The following is a 13632-nucleotide window of genomic DNA, read 5'->3' as shown; positions in this document are numbered from 1 at the left end:
GGGAGAGAGCTAGAAATATCAATTATGGGAGAGAATCATTGAATGACTGCTTCCTGCCTGAATCCTCCTGGGAATTGAACCGTGACCTCCTGGTTCATAGGTCGATGCTCAACCACTGAGGCATGCAGGCCAGGCAAATGTATCTATTTTTTAACAAGAACTGAACTCCTCATGTTTACAAGGCTGTCTGGAATAACAAGCAAAATAAACAAGAGCCTTTCTGGATAAATGTGTCCATATGCCAAAGTGATTTCTGTCTGATTCAAGACACAAAACTCATTACCTCTAAAAAAAATAAAATAAAACAATGAAGGCGCATTAAATGAACAGGAGAAATTCTACAGTATGTAGAACAGGGATAATAATACATCATTTATAGTTTATTTTTTAAAAACAAGTCCAAGGAAGTAAAAATATTCTTTTAATTAAGATGCTCAAAGAAATAAGAGAAATTGGTGCGAGGACTCCTTCAAGTTAGGATTTATGATACAAATATTTTCATCTTTTAATAGGGCAAGCTGGTGTTCACATCTCAGTTCCAAGCTGCCTCTTTCAGGAGGAAGTATCAATGTTTTTCAAAGCACATTTACAATGCGATGCCATCCCCCCTGCTGTGTTTCTGTAGCACCTATAGCCACAGCTGGCTCCTGGGGGCCTTGCCTCGTTGGCAGTTCCCCTCTCACTTCTTTGGAGTCTGTTCACCTGCTGTGGTTTTACTCAGAAGTGCGGGCTTAGCATAGATGGTTTCCTGAGGCAGTTTCCACAGTCTTTCTCAGAAAACGGTGCCACTCTGCCTGAGAAAGCTCTTCTCTGAGAGGGGCCGACAGCAGCCTGGTCGGGTCAGCGTGCTGGGACTTGGGTTCCTGGCTACGCTGGGCTAGCCTCTCTCCCTGTTCCCCTCTTCCCCCGTTTCTGTGACATCACTGCCCACATCTTGCCGTCCCTTTAAAGAAGAGCACAAGGTTTGGACTAGTCCCGTTGGAGAAAAATAAAATGCTTCCCAGGAAACCTATGCAAAGCTCCCACAAAAACAGGTCGTAGTTGTTTCAGCAACGGATGTGAAAACGATTTTAAATCATAAACAAAACCAGACTGAATATTTCAAATTTCTGTAAGGTAATAATCTGCTGCATAAGTTTCCACTTGGGGTTCTATATCAGAAATTTGGGGACAAAATTAACCTTATATTTTCTTGATTTGAGAATCTTTTTTTTTTTTTTTTAAGATCATCTTGATAGTGCAGTTTGAACATAATACAAACAAAATGGCTTTAATAAGCTTTACATGGCATGCTGCTTTGAGGTGCTACGGTAAAGAGAAGCATTGCTTTAGGAAGTGAGTCATGTGGGTATATATATGTTGGTGTGCTGTGTTGGAAGCGATTCCATGGTCTTCGTCAGTATACCACTAGAGAGACAAAAGAAAAAGGTCAGAATTAGACAGTCGGTTGTCTTTTCTCCCGCAATCAATTCAAATGATCTGTCATGAGCATACGCAGAACAAAACAGGATGTTTTAATTCCCAAATGAGCGTGTGAACTGAAACGGCACCAGTGAGGTGTCTAATCCACTTCCCCCTTCCCCAGGCTTTCCCAGGCCATATTGTTCTGTCCTACAGAAGGTGCTGAGAGAACTCACTGTGAATGTGGCTTTACTGCAGAGTGCTTTAAGGATGTGTATATTCTAATAAAAATATTCAAATCCATTTTCTAATTTGAGTCAAAGGACACTTAGAACCATATCAAGCACAGGATGAAATGTTTATCCCATTATGCTCACTAGTTTTAATTAAGTGTTAGCAAGTGTCAAATTTCTCCTACACTGTAGTAAGATAAACTGTATTAAAATAAATGAGTTTTTTTTTAAAGGTAATTTTCCCTAATATGTGTCAGTAAGGAACTAGAAATATCTACTTAAGTATGCCATAAGTGAAGTCAAGAGTCAAATGTGTTATTTGGAAACACTTCGATTTTGCACTAGAGTTTTTATCTATATGTCTGACATTTATCTAGAAAGAGTTGACCTGAAGCAAAAATTTATCAACTCATGCTGCATTAAGCAACTGAGACATCATTGCCAGGCAAACGTATCTCATGGAGACATAAATTAACTTCTAAAAGTTGCTTAATTAAAGTATGTCTTTTCTTTGAATATGAAAAAATAAACCTCAACCTCTTATAAGAATTTGTCCCAAAGGATATTTACCACGTGTTTTGAGTATAAATGACTATCTCACTCCTATACAATGGGCACCATTTGAACTGAGCATACAGCAAAGTGTGTGTGTGTTACAAGAGAGTGAGCAAAAGCAGGCTTTTCCAGCTAATACAGACAATAAAGCATTTTACATGTAAGAATAGTTAGTGCAACATACATACATACACACATATGTATGTGTATTTATATACATATCTTTTCTTAATCAGAAAAGGTCAGGTGCAGAAAATGAATTTCACTTAATACCCAGAAACCTCCTACTATACAGTATAGGCGACAACTGCTCTAGCCATTTCTGACTTTATAAAAACAATCCTAATTGTTTATTGCCTGTGGTTGTTCAACAAAAGACAACATGCCAATTGCAAAACCTGAAGAGTGCTGATGATTAATACTCCGCTGTTAGAGAAGCTAGTAATACACCGGACAGAGATGGAGTTTCATATTTGAATTGAGCTATTATCATGCTGGTTTTACGTCAGAATTACCCTGCCTCACATTTACTGAGCAAGTGATTACTTCTGAATCAAAATAGGAGGAGACTGAACAATCACGCCAACAGGAGAGCAGTGTTGGACAAGCACAGGGGATGTTGTGCTTCTCAACTCCCAACTCCCCAATATCATTGGCCATGACTCTGTCTATGGTTCAAGGGCATCCCTTCTCCCACTTCCTATGGGAACCACAACCCTTCTAATCCCGTTCCTGTCTCCCGAGACCTCTGTGAGGCACAGAACCCCAAAGTGGTGAAACCAGACCCCATCAGCAAGTCCCCTCCCCTTGCACCAGGTGTTGCTATACCATCGCCTGGAAATCCACGCCGGCATCCACCAGGGCTTTGGTGATCTGAGCTGATTGCTGAAAATGAACGTTATCTGCGGGCAGAGAAAGGAGACACAGTCACTAACAGCAGCTCCAGTGTTCTGACCCGGAAAGGGTAGGAAAGGCACAAAAAGAAAGGGACCGTTGGAAGTTCCAGGACTCAGCGTCCCATTTAGCCCAAGACAAGTGAGTTGTGGAAAGCAACACTGTTTTATTGAAGTAGATGTAACAGTCTTGCCCCTCATGCTTTTGTTTTGTCAGTAGTGAAATTGCAAACCTGTCTGTGATACTAAAAAGTCTAATTAACTGAAACTCACCATCTGCTGTTCCATGAATAAGGAGGTACTCGACTTGTTTAAAATTTTCAGCTCTGCTCATGACTGTTGAATTCTGGAATTGGGGGGGAGGGGGAAAGAGTGTCATTATTCAAAAAGAGATCTGCCATCAACTGATTTTTCAGTTCAGTTTACAAAATAAAATGTTTTCAGCTGGGGCCCTCTTTGATACAAAATATAGCAAACCGATATTCAAGCAAATGCTGTCTCCATGCATGGCAGGATGCATAGCATGCCCTGAGCCTGGGAGACAGCACTGGAGAGGCAGGATGCCCCATCTTCCTTGCTCGTGTAGGAGGAGGGTACCTGCCACTCCGGCTGCATGCAAAACCCCTGGAGCTCCAGACCCCATATTGGTTGTGTCCTATGCATTAGCACAGGGCAGAGTCTCATATTAGCAATGTATGTTCCATGGGCTTATGCTGTAGTTCAGCCAAAAAGTGTATTGCTATGGCAACCATGTGTCACATGGTGCCATACATGCTACGTTTCAAAGAGCCTGTACATAGCATTTGCAACTAAACATACTCTGCAATATGTCACATGAACTTTGGTCCACATTGCTAGGCTCTGAAGGAGAAGCAAGCATATACCTCTTTTGGAGCAGATGTTTAAAACCTAGGCAAACGCGACATATGGGAGGGAAAGCGGGTGAAAAAGATCAAGAACGGCCCGAGGGAATCAGTAGGTTGGTGTCTGCTTCATTCTGTTTTGGGGAAAATGCTGCTATTGGATCAAGTTGTTCCCAAATCAGCCAGGGAAGTAGGACCCAAAATCGGGAGGTCAGGCTTTTGAAGGCTGCTTTGTGGCCTCAAGTAGGACTTTCAGAAGGAGGGTGACGTCTTGGACGAAAAAGCCTTTGAAAGCACGGAACTGGTGGTCTGATCTTAATTCCTGGAAGTGTACAAAGTTGGGTTGAAGGTAAAGATGGCACACCGACATTCTAGTGCCTTCGGGAGGGGGTGCGCTGGAGGAGTCTGCTTCTGTTGTCGTTGGGAGGGTTTAAACCAGCAGCTAGTCCTACAGCATCCTGGTGAACCAAACTCAACTTTGCAAGAGCCAAGGTTTGTATTTTACAGATATCTTTGTAGCTACCACCAGCAGCAGCCTCACTCTTTTTTTTTTTTTTTTTTTTTTTTTTTTTTTTTATGGGGACCCCAATTGTCTGGCAGGAAGCTGGATGGGACCAAGGTCAGAGGGCTTGTGTCCAGTCTGGGTTCAACGTCAGTGAGCTGTGCACTGGAGACAGGCTGGGCTCTGAGCCTGGCTTTCCACAAAGTGGGAATGAGAACAGCTCCTCTTCCTCCCTTACCGAAATAGGAACCTAGAGACGTGGCTTTCTCCACCCCACACCCCTGTTTTTAGATTACATTGCTGATGCGGATGTGAGCATGCTGTAACACAGGGAAGACATTCCATCTGCAGCTTTCAGGACAGAGCTAACCAACATGCTTCAGTGGACTGAGGCTCCCAAGGGCACACTGCCCCAAAAAGCTGAGAGCAGATGCCCGCCCACTCCTGTGCAGGCTGGTTCCCACGTGTCCTGACCGTATTACACTTCAGACCCAAGTTGAGAGGTTTGCCATGAGCTTTAGGAATCAACACCTAGGACTCATTAAACATCACACTTTTATTTTACTTCACTTTTAAAGAAGTGTTTTATCTGGTGAGATGTTCCAGATATATTTATCCATGATTATGAATCCATTGATCCCAACATTATCCCATTTACTCTTCCATCTATTCATTCATTTTTTTTTCATCCAGTCAATCAATACTTATTTGTGATATATCCCACAGGGGTCCTCAAACTTTTTAAAGTGGGGGCCAGATCACGGTCCCTCAGAGAGCTGGAGGGCCGGACTATATGAACTACTAATTCCTACTGTAACACCTCGGCTGCGCTCACTGCCCAAAAAACCTGGCGGGCCGGATCAGACTCCTCTGCGGGCCGCATGTGGCCCGCGGGCCGTAGTTTGAAGACGCCTTACTGTTTCGGAAACAGTAAGACTCAGGAGAAAAAGGATCTGTCTATATTGTGCATCACCATAGAATTAGCATCTAGGACAGTGCTAAGTGGTAATCAAATGAATAGCTGAGGGACACTGAAGCATCGACATTGTACTATTCGCTATAAGTTGTCCTAGTTTTGCAGAGGCAAGTAGAAATAGCTGGGGTGGTGGAATCCTGCCCACTTTTAACCCATACCCCGTGCCATGAATAATAGTAGCGAGCATTTATTGAGTGTTCACTCTGTCAGTCGCTGTGCCACGAATAATAGTAGCGAGCATTTATTGAGTGTTCACTCTGTCAGTCGCTGTGCTAAGCACCCTAACAGATTTCTAAGAGCAGTGCTCTCATTCCCATGAGATCCTGCTTCCCACGTGGAGACAGAAGTGAGTAATTTCCACCTGGTTCCATCTGTGGGAAGTGACAGAGCTGGACACGAAGTCTGGCGGCAAAACCCTTTCCACCTCCTATGTTCGTGATCTGGTCTGCCGGCAATGGAGCAGCGGGAATAAGCTGTTAATGAGCCGTCTCGGAACTTAGCACACAGATACAACGGGACCCTTTGGCTCCTGGGTCCCCAGGCTTCCCGAGACTGAGTTAATTGGGAGAGATCTTGGTCCACACAGCCCTGCGAGATTTGTGAGGCATGTTTTCTGACGGTGCCAGTGAGACAGAGGATAAGGGTCAAATTCAGTCTCCCTACAGGACAGTGGGGGAGTCTAAGCTGGAGACAGAGAGGCTGGGGCTTGAACCCTGACAGTGAGCATTAATAACCCCAGGCCCTTTCGAGTCCTTCTGGGTGACCCTTTCTGCTGGCTCTCCTCTCAGCCTTCGCAGACTGCACTGCTGTGTCCTCCCCTTGCTCCTGCCCACGTGAAATCTAGCTCTCTGCTCACAGAAGACGTCAACATTCACCCCTAGACCTGACCCAAACAGACATCTGCGTCAGCTCACCTCACCTCCCCGTCCTTTCCTGCTTGGCAGCCTGAACAGCAAAAGCTGCTCCCACAGCCTCCCTGCCATAAAACCGAGAAATGCCACCGAAACATAGAGTCATGCTTAAGAGACATATAAATACGCAGGACAGTTAGCAAGGCATGTGATAACTACTGGAGTTTGGACCAAAACAGTTTCTGGCTTGCCTTTTTTTTTTTTTTTTTTTTTTTTTTTTCTTAAAGGGAGTGAATACAGGCTGAAAGAAGACAATTTTTATAAACAAGTGAAACCCCGAGCCTAAGATAAATGTTGTGATGTACACACTGTAGCTGTGATGAACTAGACATGGTGAGAAATGCAACATACTGAGGAAAAGACGAAAACTGTGATAAAAGTGTCATGATGCAAATTGTTTTACATTAACAATATTACACTACAAAGAGAGAAAGACAAATACTTTAATGCAGCGAGAGGGAAAAAAAATCCAACAAAAGCCGCCCCTGCAACTGCAGGATGAGCGTGCGGCTGCCAAAGCACGCTTCCCCTCCTCTCGGGGCGGGGAATCCGGCCGCCAGAGGCACACTCCCCCTCAGGCTCTGGGGCTGCCGAGAACATCCTTTCTCCCCTAAAACATGTCGCAGGGTCACCTGGCCTCACTCCCCACCAGACAGCGCATCCTGGTTTCCCCATCGAGAAAGACACAGGACAGTGCCCTTTGCCTGTGAACGTCAACACCCAAAGCCAAGGAGAGAAAGCATCCATTTCCGGTCTGATTAGCAATTAGAGACAACTTTAATGGTGCTATTTTCATCCATCCCGTTTGGATAATCCCCATTTGCCTGTTGATGGAAACTGAAATTGAAAAAAAAAAAATTAAAAAAAGGAAATGGATGACTAAGTTAGAAGCCGAACAGTCTATCACCAACTACTAAAAAGGAAGCTAGGAGTGATAAATGGGCAAGGATGCAATGGTGGTGCAGTTGGCACCCTCCTGAGGCTAGAAACTTCCGGAAAGCCCCGCTGCCAGCGACAGTCTGGCGAGGCAAAGTGGGAAGGATTGGTCCAGTGGCAGTGCCGCCGCCACAGCATCTCTGCAGGGAGCTTTTCCTTCAAGCCCCAAGGAGAACCATCTGTAGCTGCTAGTTGGATCATGCTGGTTCCTCAGTTACCTTCCAACAAATAAATCTTTGTATTTTTGAAATAAAAGAGAGAGCTGATGAGAGCGGGGAAGCACTGTGAGAAACAGAAGGTCTAACAAGTTTTAAGCTACCCCCTGTGCCATCCAGGAGCCAGAAGGACTATCGGCTTCCTGAGGACAATGGTGGCAGCTGCCCGGTTTTCAAAGCTCACTCCGTGGCACGGGCACAGGGATCTCAGTGAATCCCTGCGATAGCCCTGTGGGTAGGTCTGATTATCCCCATTGTCCAGATGAGGAAACTGAGGTTCAGAGAGCTGATGTGGCCTCCCAACGCGCATACTGCCAGTAAGAACTGGACTTGGAGTACAGGGCTAATTCCAAAGCCCCTTCCCTTTAGCATCACAGTCTCGCGTCCCTTCTCATCATAGCCAGACAACTTGTCCCGTTTCCAGAACCTTCCACAGACACTGGTCTCAAGGACAGCCCAGTACACCAGTGACACGCTAAGCGTGAGTGTACCGACTTCTTTATGCTTTCTCCCCCCCTTGAAACAAAGCCTTATAAATAATATCAAAGGATGCTATTTGGGGAAGCACCATCAATGCCACAGAGAACAGAGGCTACTGAAAATATTTAAGAAAAAAAAAATCAATTCAACCCACGATATCAGATGTTTTACTTGTTTACATCTCTCCAACAACTGTCCCCATGAGATGCCAAGGAAAGAGCTCCCGTCAGCCCGACAGGAGGCTCTACCTCAGGCCTCAGCAAGCAACACTGGCTCCTTTAAAGATCACACAGCAGTCAACATTTTATCAGCACTCAACAAACAAGTTAAGGTTTGGCTTAAATCTGAAGGTCTCTCTCCCTTTGGCATATTCTGGGATAATAGAACAAATGTCAAATCAGTACAAGATGGCATATTTACAAAATTGCACCCTGTTTTGCATAACCTAACGATGCAGCAGTTCTTAAGGATTGAACATTTCAAATCTGCTAGCAGAAGACTGCCAAATCTATGACTGTTTCATGCACTTGCCAAAAGCCTATCAAATTTTGAGCAAAATGCAAAATAAATCTCCTCTACAAGTTAAATCAGTCCCTTCTGTGTGTTCCAGGCTGCCCTCTCTCCTGGCAACCAGTCTCAGGACTTGGGTCTCATTTCCCTTGCCCTTGAACTTATACTCTTCTCTTATGTATTCATAAATCCATTCCCTCCCCAGTTTTATGTTCTGCCTGCTTTGTCCCCAGGTGGCCTGCTCCTCCCTCGGTCCTCCTTTGGTGTTATTCCTCAGTTCATGGGACCTGCCTCCAAACCCCAACACCAGCTCCATCTGCTATTCCTGTGTCTACCATGCCTCCCTGCCCCATCCCTGTATGCGGCCCAGGGAGAACACCCATGCTCCTCCTCTCTATCCTCCTCAGCCTTCCTAGATTGGCCTCAGATAACTGCCCTCTCCCTTCCCGACACGCTCACTATCTGTATGTTATATAACATTTTGTGTCTCAGTTTCTGTGTCCGTAAAATCAAGACAAATTTGGAGCACTTATCTTAGAGAATTTGAAGGAAAATTAAGCCTAACAGTTCATGTAAAGAGCTTAGAATAATGTTTGGTCATAAAAGCAAGCACTTAATAAATGAAAGAAATAAATGAAAATGGATCCCGCTGGTTGAGAAGAGTGGTAGGAAGGTGAAACCCTAACTTCTTGGCCCCTTCCCTTCACCTCCCTTCCCTTCCCTTTCTTGGCTACTTCCCTTCCCCTCCCTACATCTTTGGAAGGTACAGGATGCTTGGGACTCCACAGTCACAATTTGGAAACCACTAGTCTTTTTCATACATATTATGCACTTCATGCTTTACTACCTACTCTCTTTTATTTATCTCCCAAAATTTTGTGGGCATGTTTTGTTTCACCAGGACACCTGAACAGTTAAAACACCAGCCACCTTAAATAGGTGAGCGAAAGTCTACCGCAAGTTAACATTTTTATAGATTTAACTAAAATACCTATAATACCCATAAAAGAGACTATTTGGCAAGGTGAGTCAGAAACCCATTCCTCAAAGTGTGGCCACAGTTGTCCATTATTATTGCTACTGGGAGTGAGGGTTGTCCCATTGGCTATCTGATTCCTGTGCTCAAGTCTGTTTGAGGACTGAAACTCAGTGCAGAAAAAAATGTGTACAGGTCAACACTTTAGCTGTGTGTGTCACCCCTACATTTTGGCTGCTGACTTAGAGCTTCTGGGACCATCTCATTGGGGTTTTCAGATAAACATTTTCCTTCTTCTTTGAGTTCCAGGTATCCTTTAAAAGTGCTTATGTATACCAAAGGAGTCTGACGGTGTCCCTGCCTTTGTCACTGCACTAGGTTCAAGCCTTACTTCCAGGGTCCCCTCCTTGCAACACAGTTTTGTGAGACTAGGAAAGGTACTCTCTCAGGATGCAGCCTCAGAGGCACACGCCTTAGTGGATGCATCATAGACCAGCTTTCACCAATGCGCAAGCTAAATAATTGCTCCGGGCATCCCTGGCTGTGCCACTGGCATTTGTACATGGTTCCCCCAAGTGTCTTCCCCAAATGCTAAATATCGATAGAACCTTCATTTCACAAAGGTGCCTCTCTTGGTGATCTGGGTTTCTCTAAATTCTTCCAAATATGGGTCACCAATGACCTAATAATGAATCCCTTTTTCTCATTTGAGTTTTATTAAAATCTGTATTCTCTTCCAGAGGCTATAGTGCTGGCCACTGCCCTGATGATTTATGAGCTGAAGACACGGACAAAGATCAGGGTCTTGCTTTTACAGACACTCTGGGCGCTTCTATCCTGGATAGAAGGATGGGGATAACTTCTTGGCCACCTCCCTTCCCCTCCCTTCCTCAAGGGAGTCATTGGCCAGAGTTAATGGGAATCACTTTCAAAATCTGTCCTTCTGACCCAGGAAGTGAACAGGGCAGTGAAGGCTTCTAAGAAATTACCTTCTTTGTCTTTTTAAAGAGAGTGGGAGGATAAATGGGGGGGGGGGGGGGGGGGGAGAGTAAATATAAACCACCTGGGAAAGAAAAGTAAAAGAAGATGGGGTCCAGAGGGGCAGCTGGGGCCTTGGAGGAAAATAGAATCTTTGAATATATTCTTGCCAGAGACAAAAGCACAGGCTCATTTAAAAAACAAAGGAGGGCAGCTTTATTCTAAAGCCTGCTGTGCACCAAAAATAGGCCCTTTGGATTCAGTTCTCCACACGCAGAGGAAGCAATAAGCCAGGGTGGAAAGAATTCTGTGAATACATTCACCTCACTTTCTCCAGCCCACCTTAACGATCGCCGCCCAAATAATTCCTCCGAGTAACACATTGGGAACCTTTAGCTCCCTGGTACTGGCAGTTTTAATGTGTCCATTGCCAGCAGTGAATTCTGTGCCAAGAAAACCCGACTCCTGGCGGTGGAAAGATTAAACAGTCCTCGGGTGCCATCTGTGCAGTGAATCGAAGGAGTGACTCTGTGCACCCAGTGTGCGTGCGTTGCTATTGGCAGTGGGAAGTGACTTCTGTTTACATGACTACCTCATGCAGCCGAGCACCTAAGGGGAGAGATGAAAGTGGCCATGGCAGTGAGGGGTGGGCTGAGAAAGAGGGGGACCACTGTGAGAACGAGGAGCCCCTGGGAAGGTCTAAAAAAAGATAAAATGGCAGATTAAACCTAATTATCCAATAAGGGGAGGACTGGTTAAAGAGGAAACACCCTGTTGGCAGATGATCACCTGGGGAAGTAGGCCAGGTGCCATGAACTTGCTTAGATTCAGGATTTGGACTTGACTATGTACTTGCTTCTAGGTTCAAAGACTTTTTTTCAATATGTAATTTTAAAAGGAATGTTTGATTCATCACCCACCAGCTTCTAGAATCAGAGTTAGGATCCTGGGCAGTACACCTTCAACGTTTCAGGAATTTTTTAGTACATTGGGCAATCTGAGAAAGGCCTTGGGCTACCCAGCAAATATGGTGTACTACAAGAGGGGTGCTTTTCAAATGCAAGCATCCTGGTCAGGTCACTGACAAGAAAATTCCAGCTGTAAAATGAGAGAAGTGGTGGAGACAGATTTTTATAACAGTGATTCCCTTTGAAGAGTTTTAATATTAAATAGGGAAAAGTTTCAAGGTTTATACTTCATACTGGGTGACCCAACAAATACTACAAGGTTGAGTAAAGACTTAAATAGCTAAGAATACTGCAGAGGGGAAATGGGAGTGCAATCCAATCTTGAGTCCAAGACAGTGAAGTTGGGTCTGAAAGAGATCTGAGGAAGACGCCATGGCATTCCAAAGAGGATGCTACTCCTACAGGAGAGCAGCACAAGTCTCCCAATAGATGGAGATGAAAAGGAGATGACATTACACACAGAGGGAAAAGAGGACAAAGGCCCCCAAATATTCTGAGAACAGTGGACAGTCCAGGTAAAATGGGTCATTGAAGTGTTGTGGGTAGGGGTTAATCTCAAAGCTTTGTGGGGTATAAGGTAGAAGACAGCTAAGGAGAGATCAATTGGCCTGTTGTTTTACAAGGGAAGATAGTCATGTGACAGCAACGATCCTATATAATAAAAGTGTGATATGCTAATTAGACCAGACGTCCTTCTGGATGACCTTCCAGACAAAGCTGGGGCTTTGAGGGCCAAGGCACAGGCAGCTGCCATGATGATGGGGGCCAAGCCCCTTGCACGAATTTCATGCATTGGGCCTCTAGTATGGTTATAAAGAAGGTAACGAGTGTCTGAAGAAGCTTACTGGATGTGGAGGAGAAAGAGTCCAAAGCATCATGTGGGACAATTAGCAGAAATGAGGCTGGCCTGATTTGTGCATCTCACTTTATAGGTTGAAAAACACATTGAAGCACAAACACACACACACACACACACACACACACACACACACACACACCCCTCCCTACCTCTCTTCCACCAGCCTTGTTAAATAATGCTGACAATAAGAGTTAGGACTACACTGTCTATGCTTGTGTTGCAAAACTAGAAATTTTGAGTTTTATTGTGTTTTGATCAAATGGCATTGAATCCGTAGTAAAAACATTTTATTAAAATGTACAAATAATGCTCAGAGAAATGTATCAATATGAAACTCATAAACTCATATCTTGAGAGTTGTAGCACAAATCGTTCTCTTAAATTATTATTATTTTCCCCCTTTCTTTCTTTTTAATTAACTGTCCTAGGAAGAGTTTTGAATTTCCTTTGGAGAATGTAAACATCAGATGATTTGCCTTGTCATCTGGAGTTTCAGGGTTTTTGACCAGCGTGACAGAATCAGGAACATTTTGGATGAGCCATAGCTAGAAGGGTCCCTAGTTCTTAGGCTAACACTTCCATCTACCTCAGTGTGGCTCTGGTTTTCTGGCAACATCCACACTAGCACATGGGGCTGCCACGATCACTGACAGCCCCATATTTCAAGTGCTGTAGCCCATCAGGCAACCAGCCTGTTGGGTGTTATTGAGCAATTAGGGTTCAAGGGCTTTTCAGGGTATCGCCCAACTGTACTACTTACTCCTCATCTACTTTAGTCAAATCTTGTGAGAAAAAAAACAAACTACATATTTAATTATGAATAAGAAAATTATGGCTTGTTCATACATCTTAATTATGATAATACCATAAAAATTTAATATATAGCTAAAGGTTTAGAGTCTTCTGGCTGTAAAAATATATGCTGAATTTGACATGTTTTCTAAACTGAAATTTTTGTAATTAAAGTAATTATCTGGTGTTGCTTTGTATTTCCAAATGAATGCATATTGTGACCTATATAGCATACGATAAAGATTGTAATTATGCAGAATATAGTAGGGGAAGCTACTGGAGTATCTTTAAACCACCTGTGTTATTTCTTTAAACAAGAATTTTGTTGGAAATAAAAATATATATTTTATAAAAATAGATACAATTTAACATGTTCTCAAACCACTTCCAAATAGGTTATGAAATGGACCTGGTTCCTCCATCTCTTACCTTGTAACGGTCAAGGTTGTCTTCTGGAGTTGGGAGACCCATGTAGCGTTCTGTGTACACTGAGTCTACGGTGGAGAAAAGAAAAGAAAGTTAATTCATACAACAAAAACTTTTCTTTCTTTTATTTGATTCCTTTATGTGCTTTGGTATGTCTT

General features: G+C 43.8%; 1 protein-coding gene across 1 annotated transcript in view; it reads right to left on the bottom strand.

The window, feature by feature from the left end:
* Positions 1-404: 404 nt before the first annotated feature.
* DPP4 (dipeptidyl peptidase 4) overlaps positions 405-13632 on the bottom strand; it is an 81058-nt gene continuing 67830 nt past the window's right edge. Inside the window, exons 23-26 of the mRNA XM_045575326.1 lie at positions 13478-13542; positions 3356-3428; positions 3018-3091; positions 405-1407 (exon numbers count right to left, since the gene is read on the bottom strand). Coding sequence (XP_045431282.1) covers positions 1306-1407; positions 3018-3091; positions 3356-3428; positions 13478-13542 — 314 coding nt within the window. The 3' untranslated portion in view covers positions 405-1305. The remainder of the gene's footprint in view (positions 1408-3017; positions 3092-3355; positions 3429-13477; positions 13543-13632) is intronic.

Source organism: Pipistrellus kuhlii, unplaced genomic scaffold (genome assembly GCF_014108245.1).
Source record: "Pipistrellus kuhlii isolate mPipKuh1 unplaced genomic scaffold, mPipKuh1.p scaffold_m20_p_7, whole genome shotgun sequence".
Taxonomy (NCBI): domain Eukaryota; kingdom Metazoa; phylum Chordata; class Mammalia; order Chiroptera; family Vespertilionidae; genus Pipistrellus; species Pipistrellus kuhlii.
The sequence above is the reverse complement of the archived record's forward strand: the minus strand, read 5'-3'. Positions and strand labels throughout refer to the sequence as shown.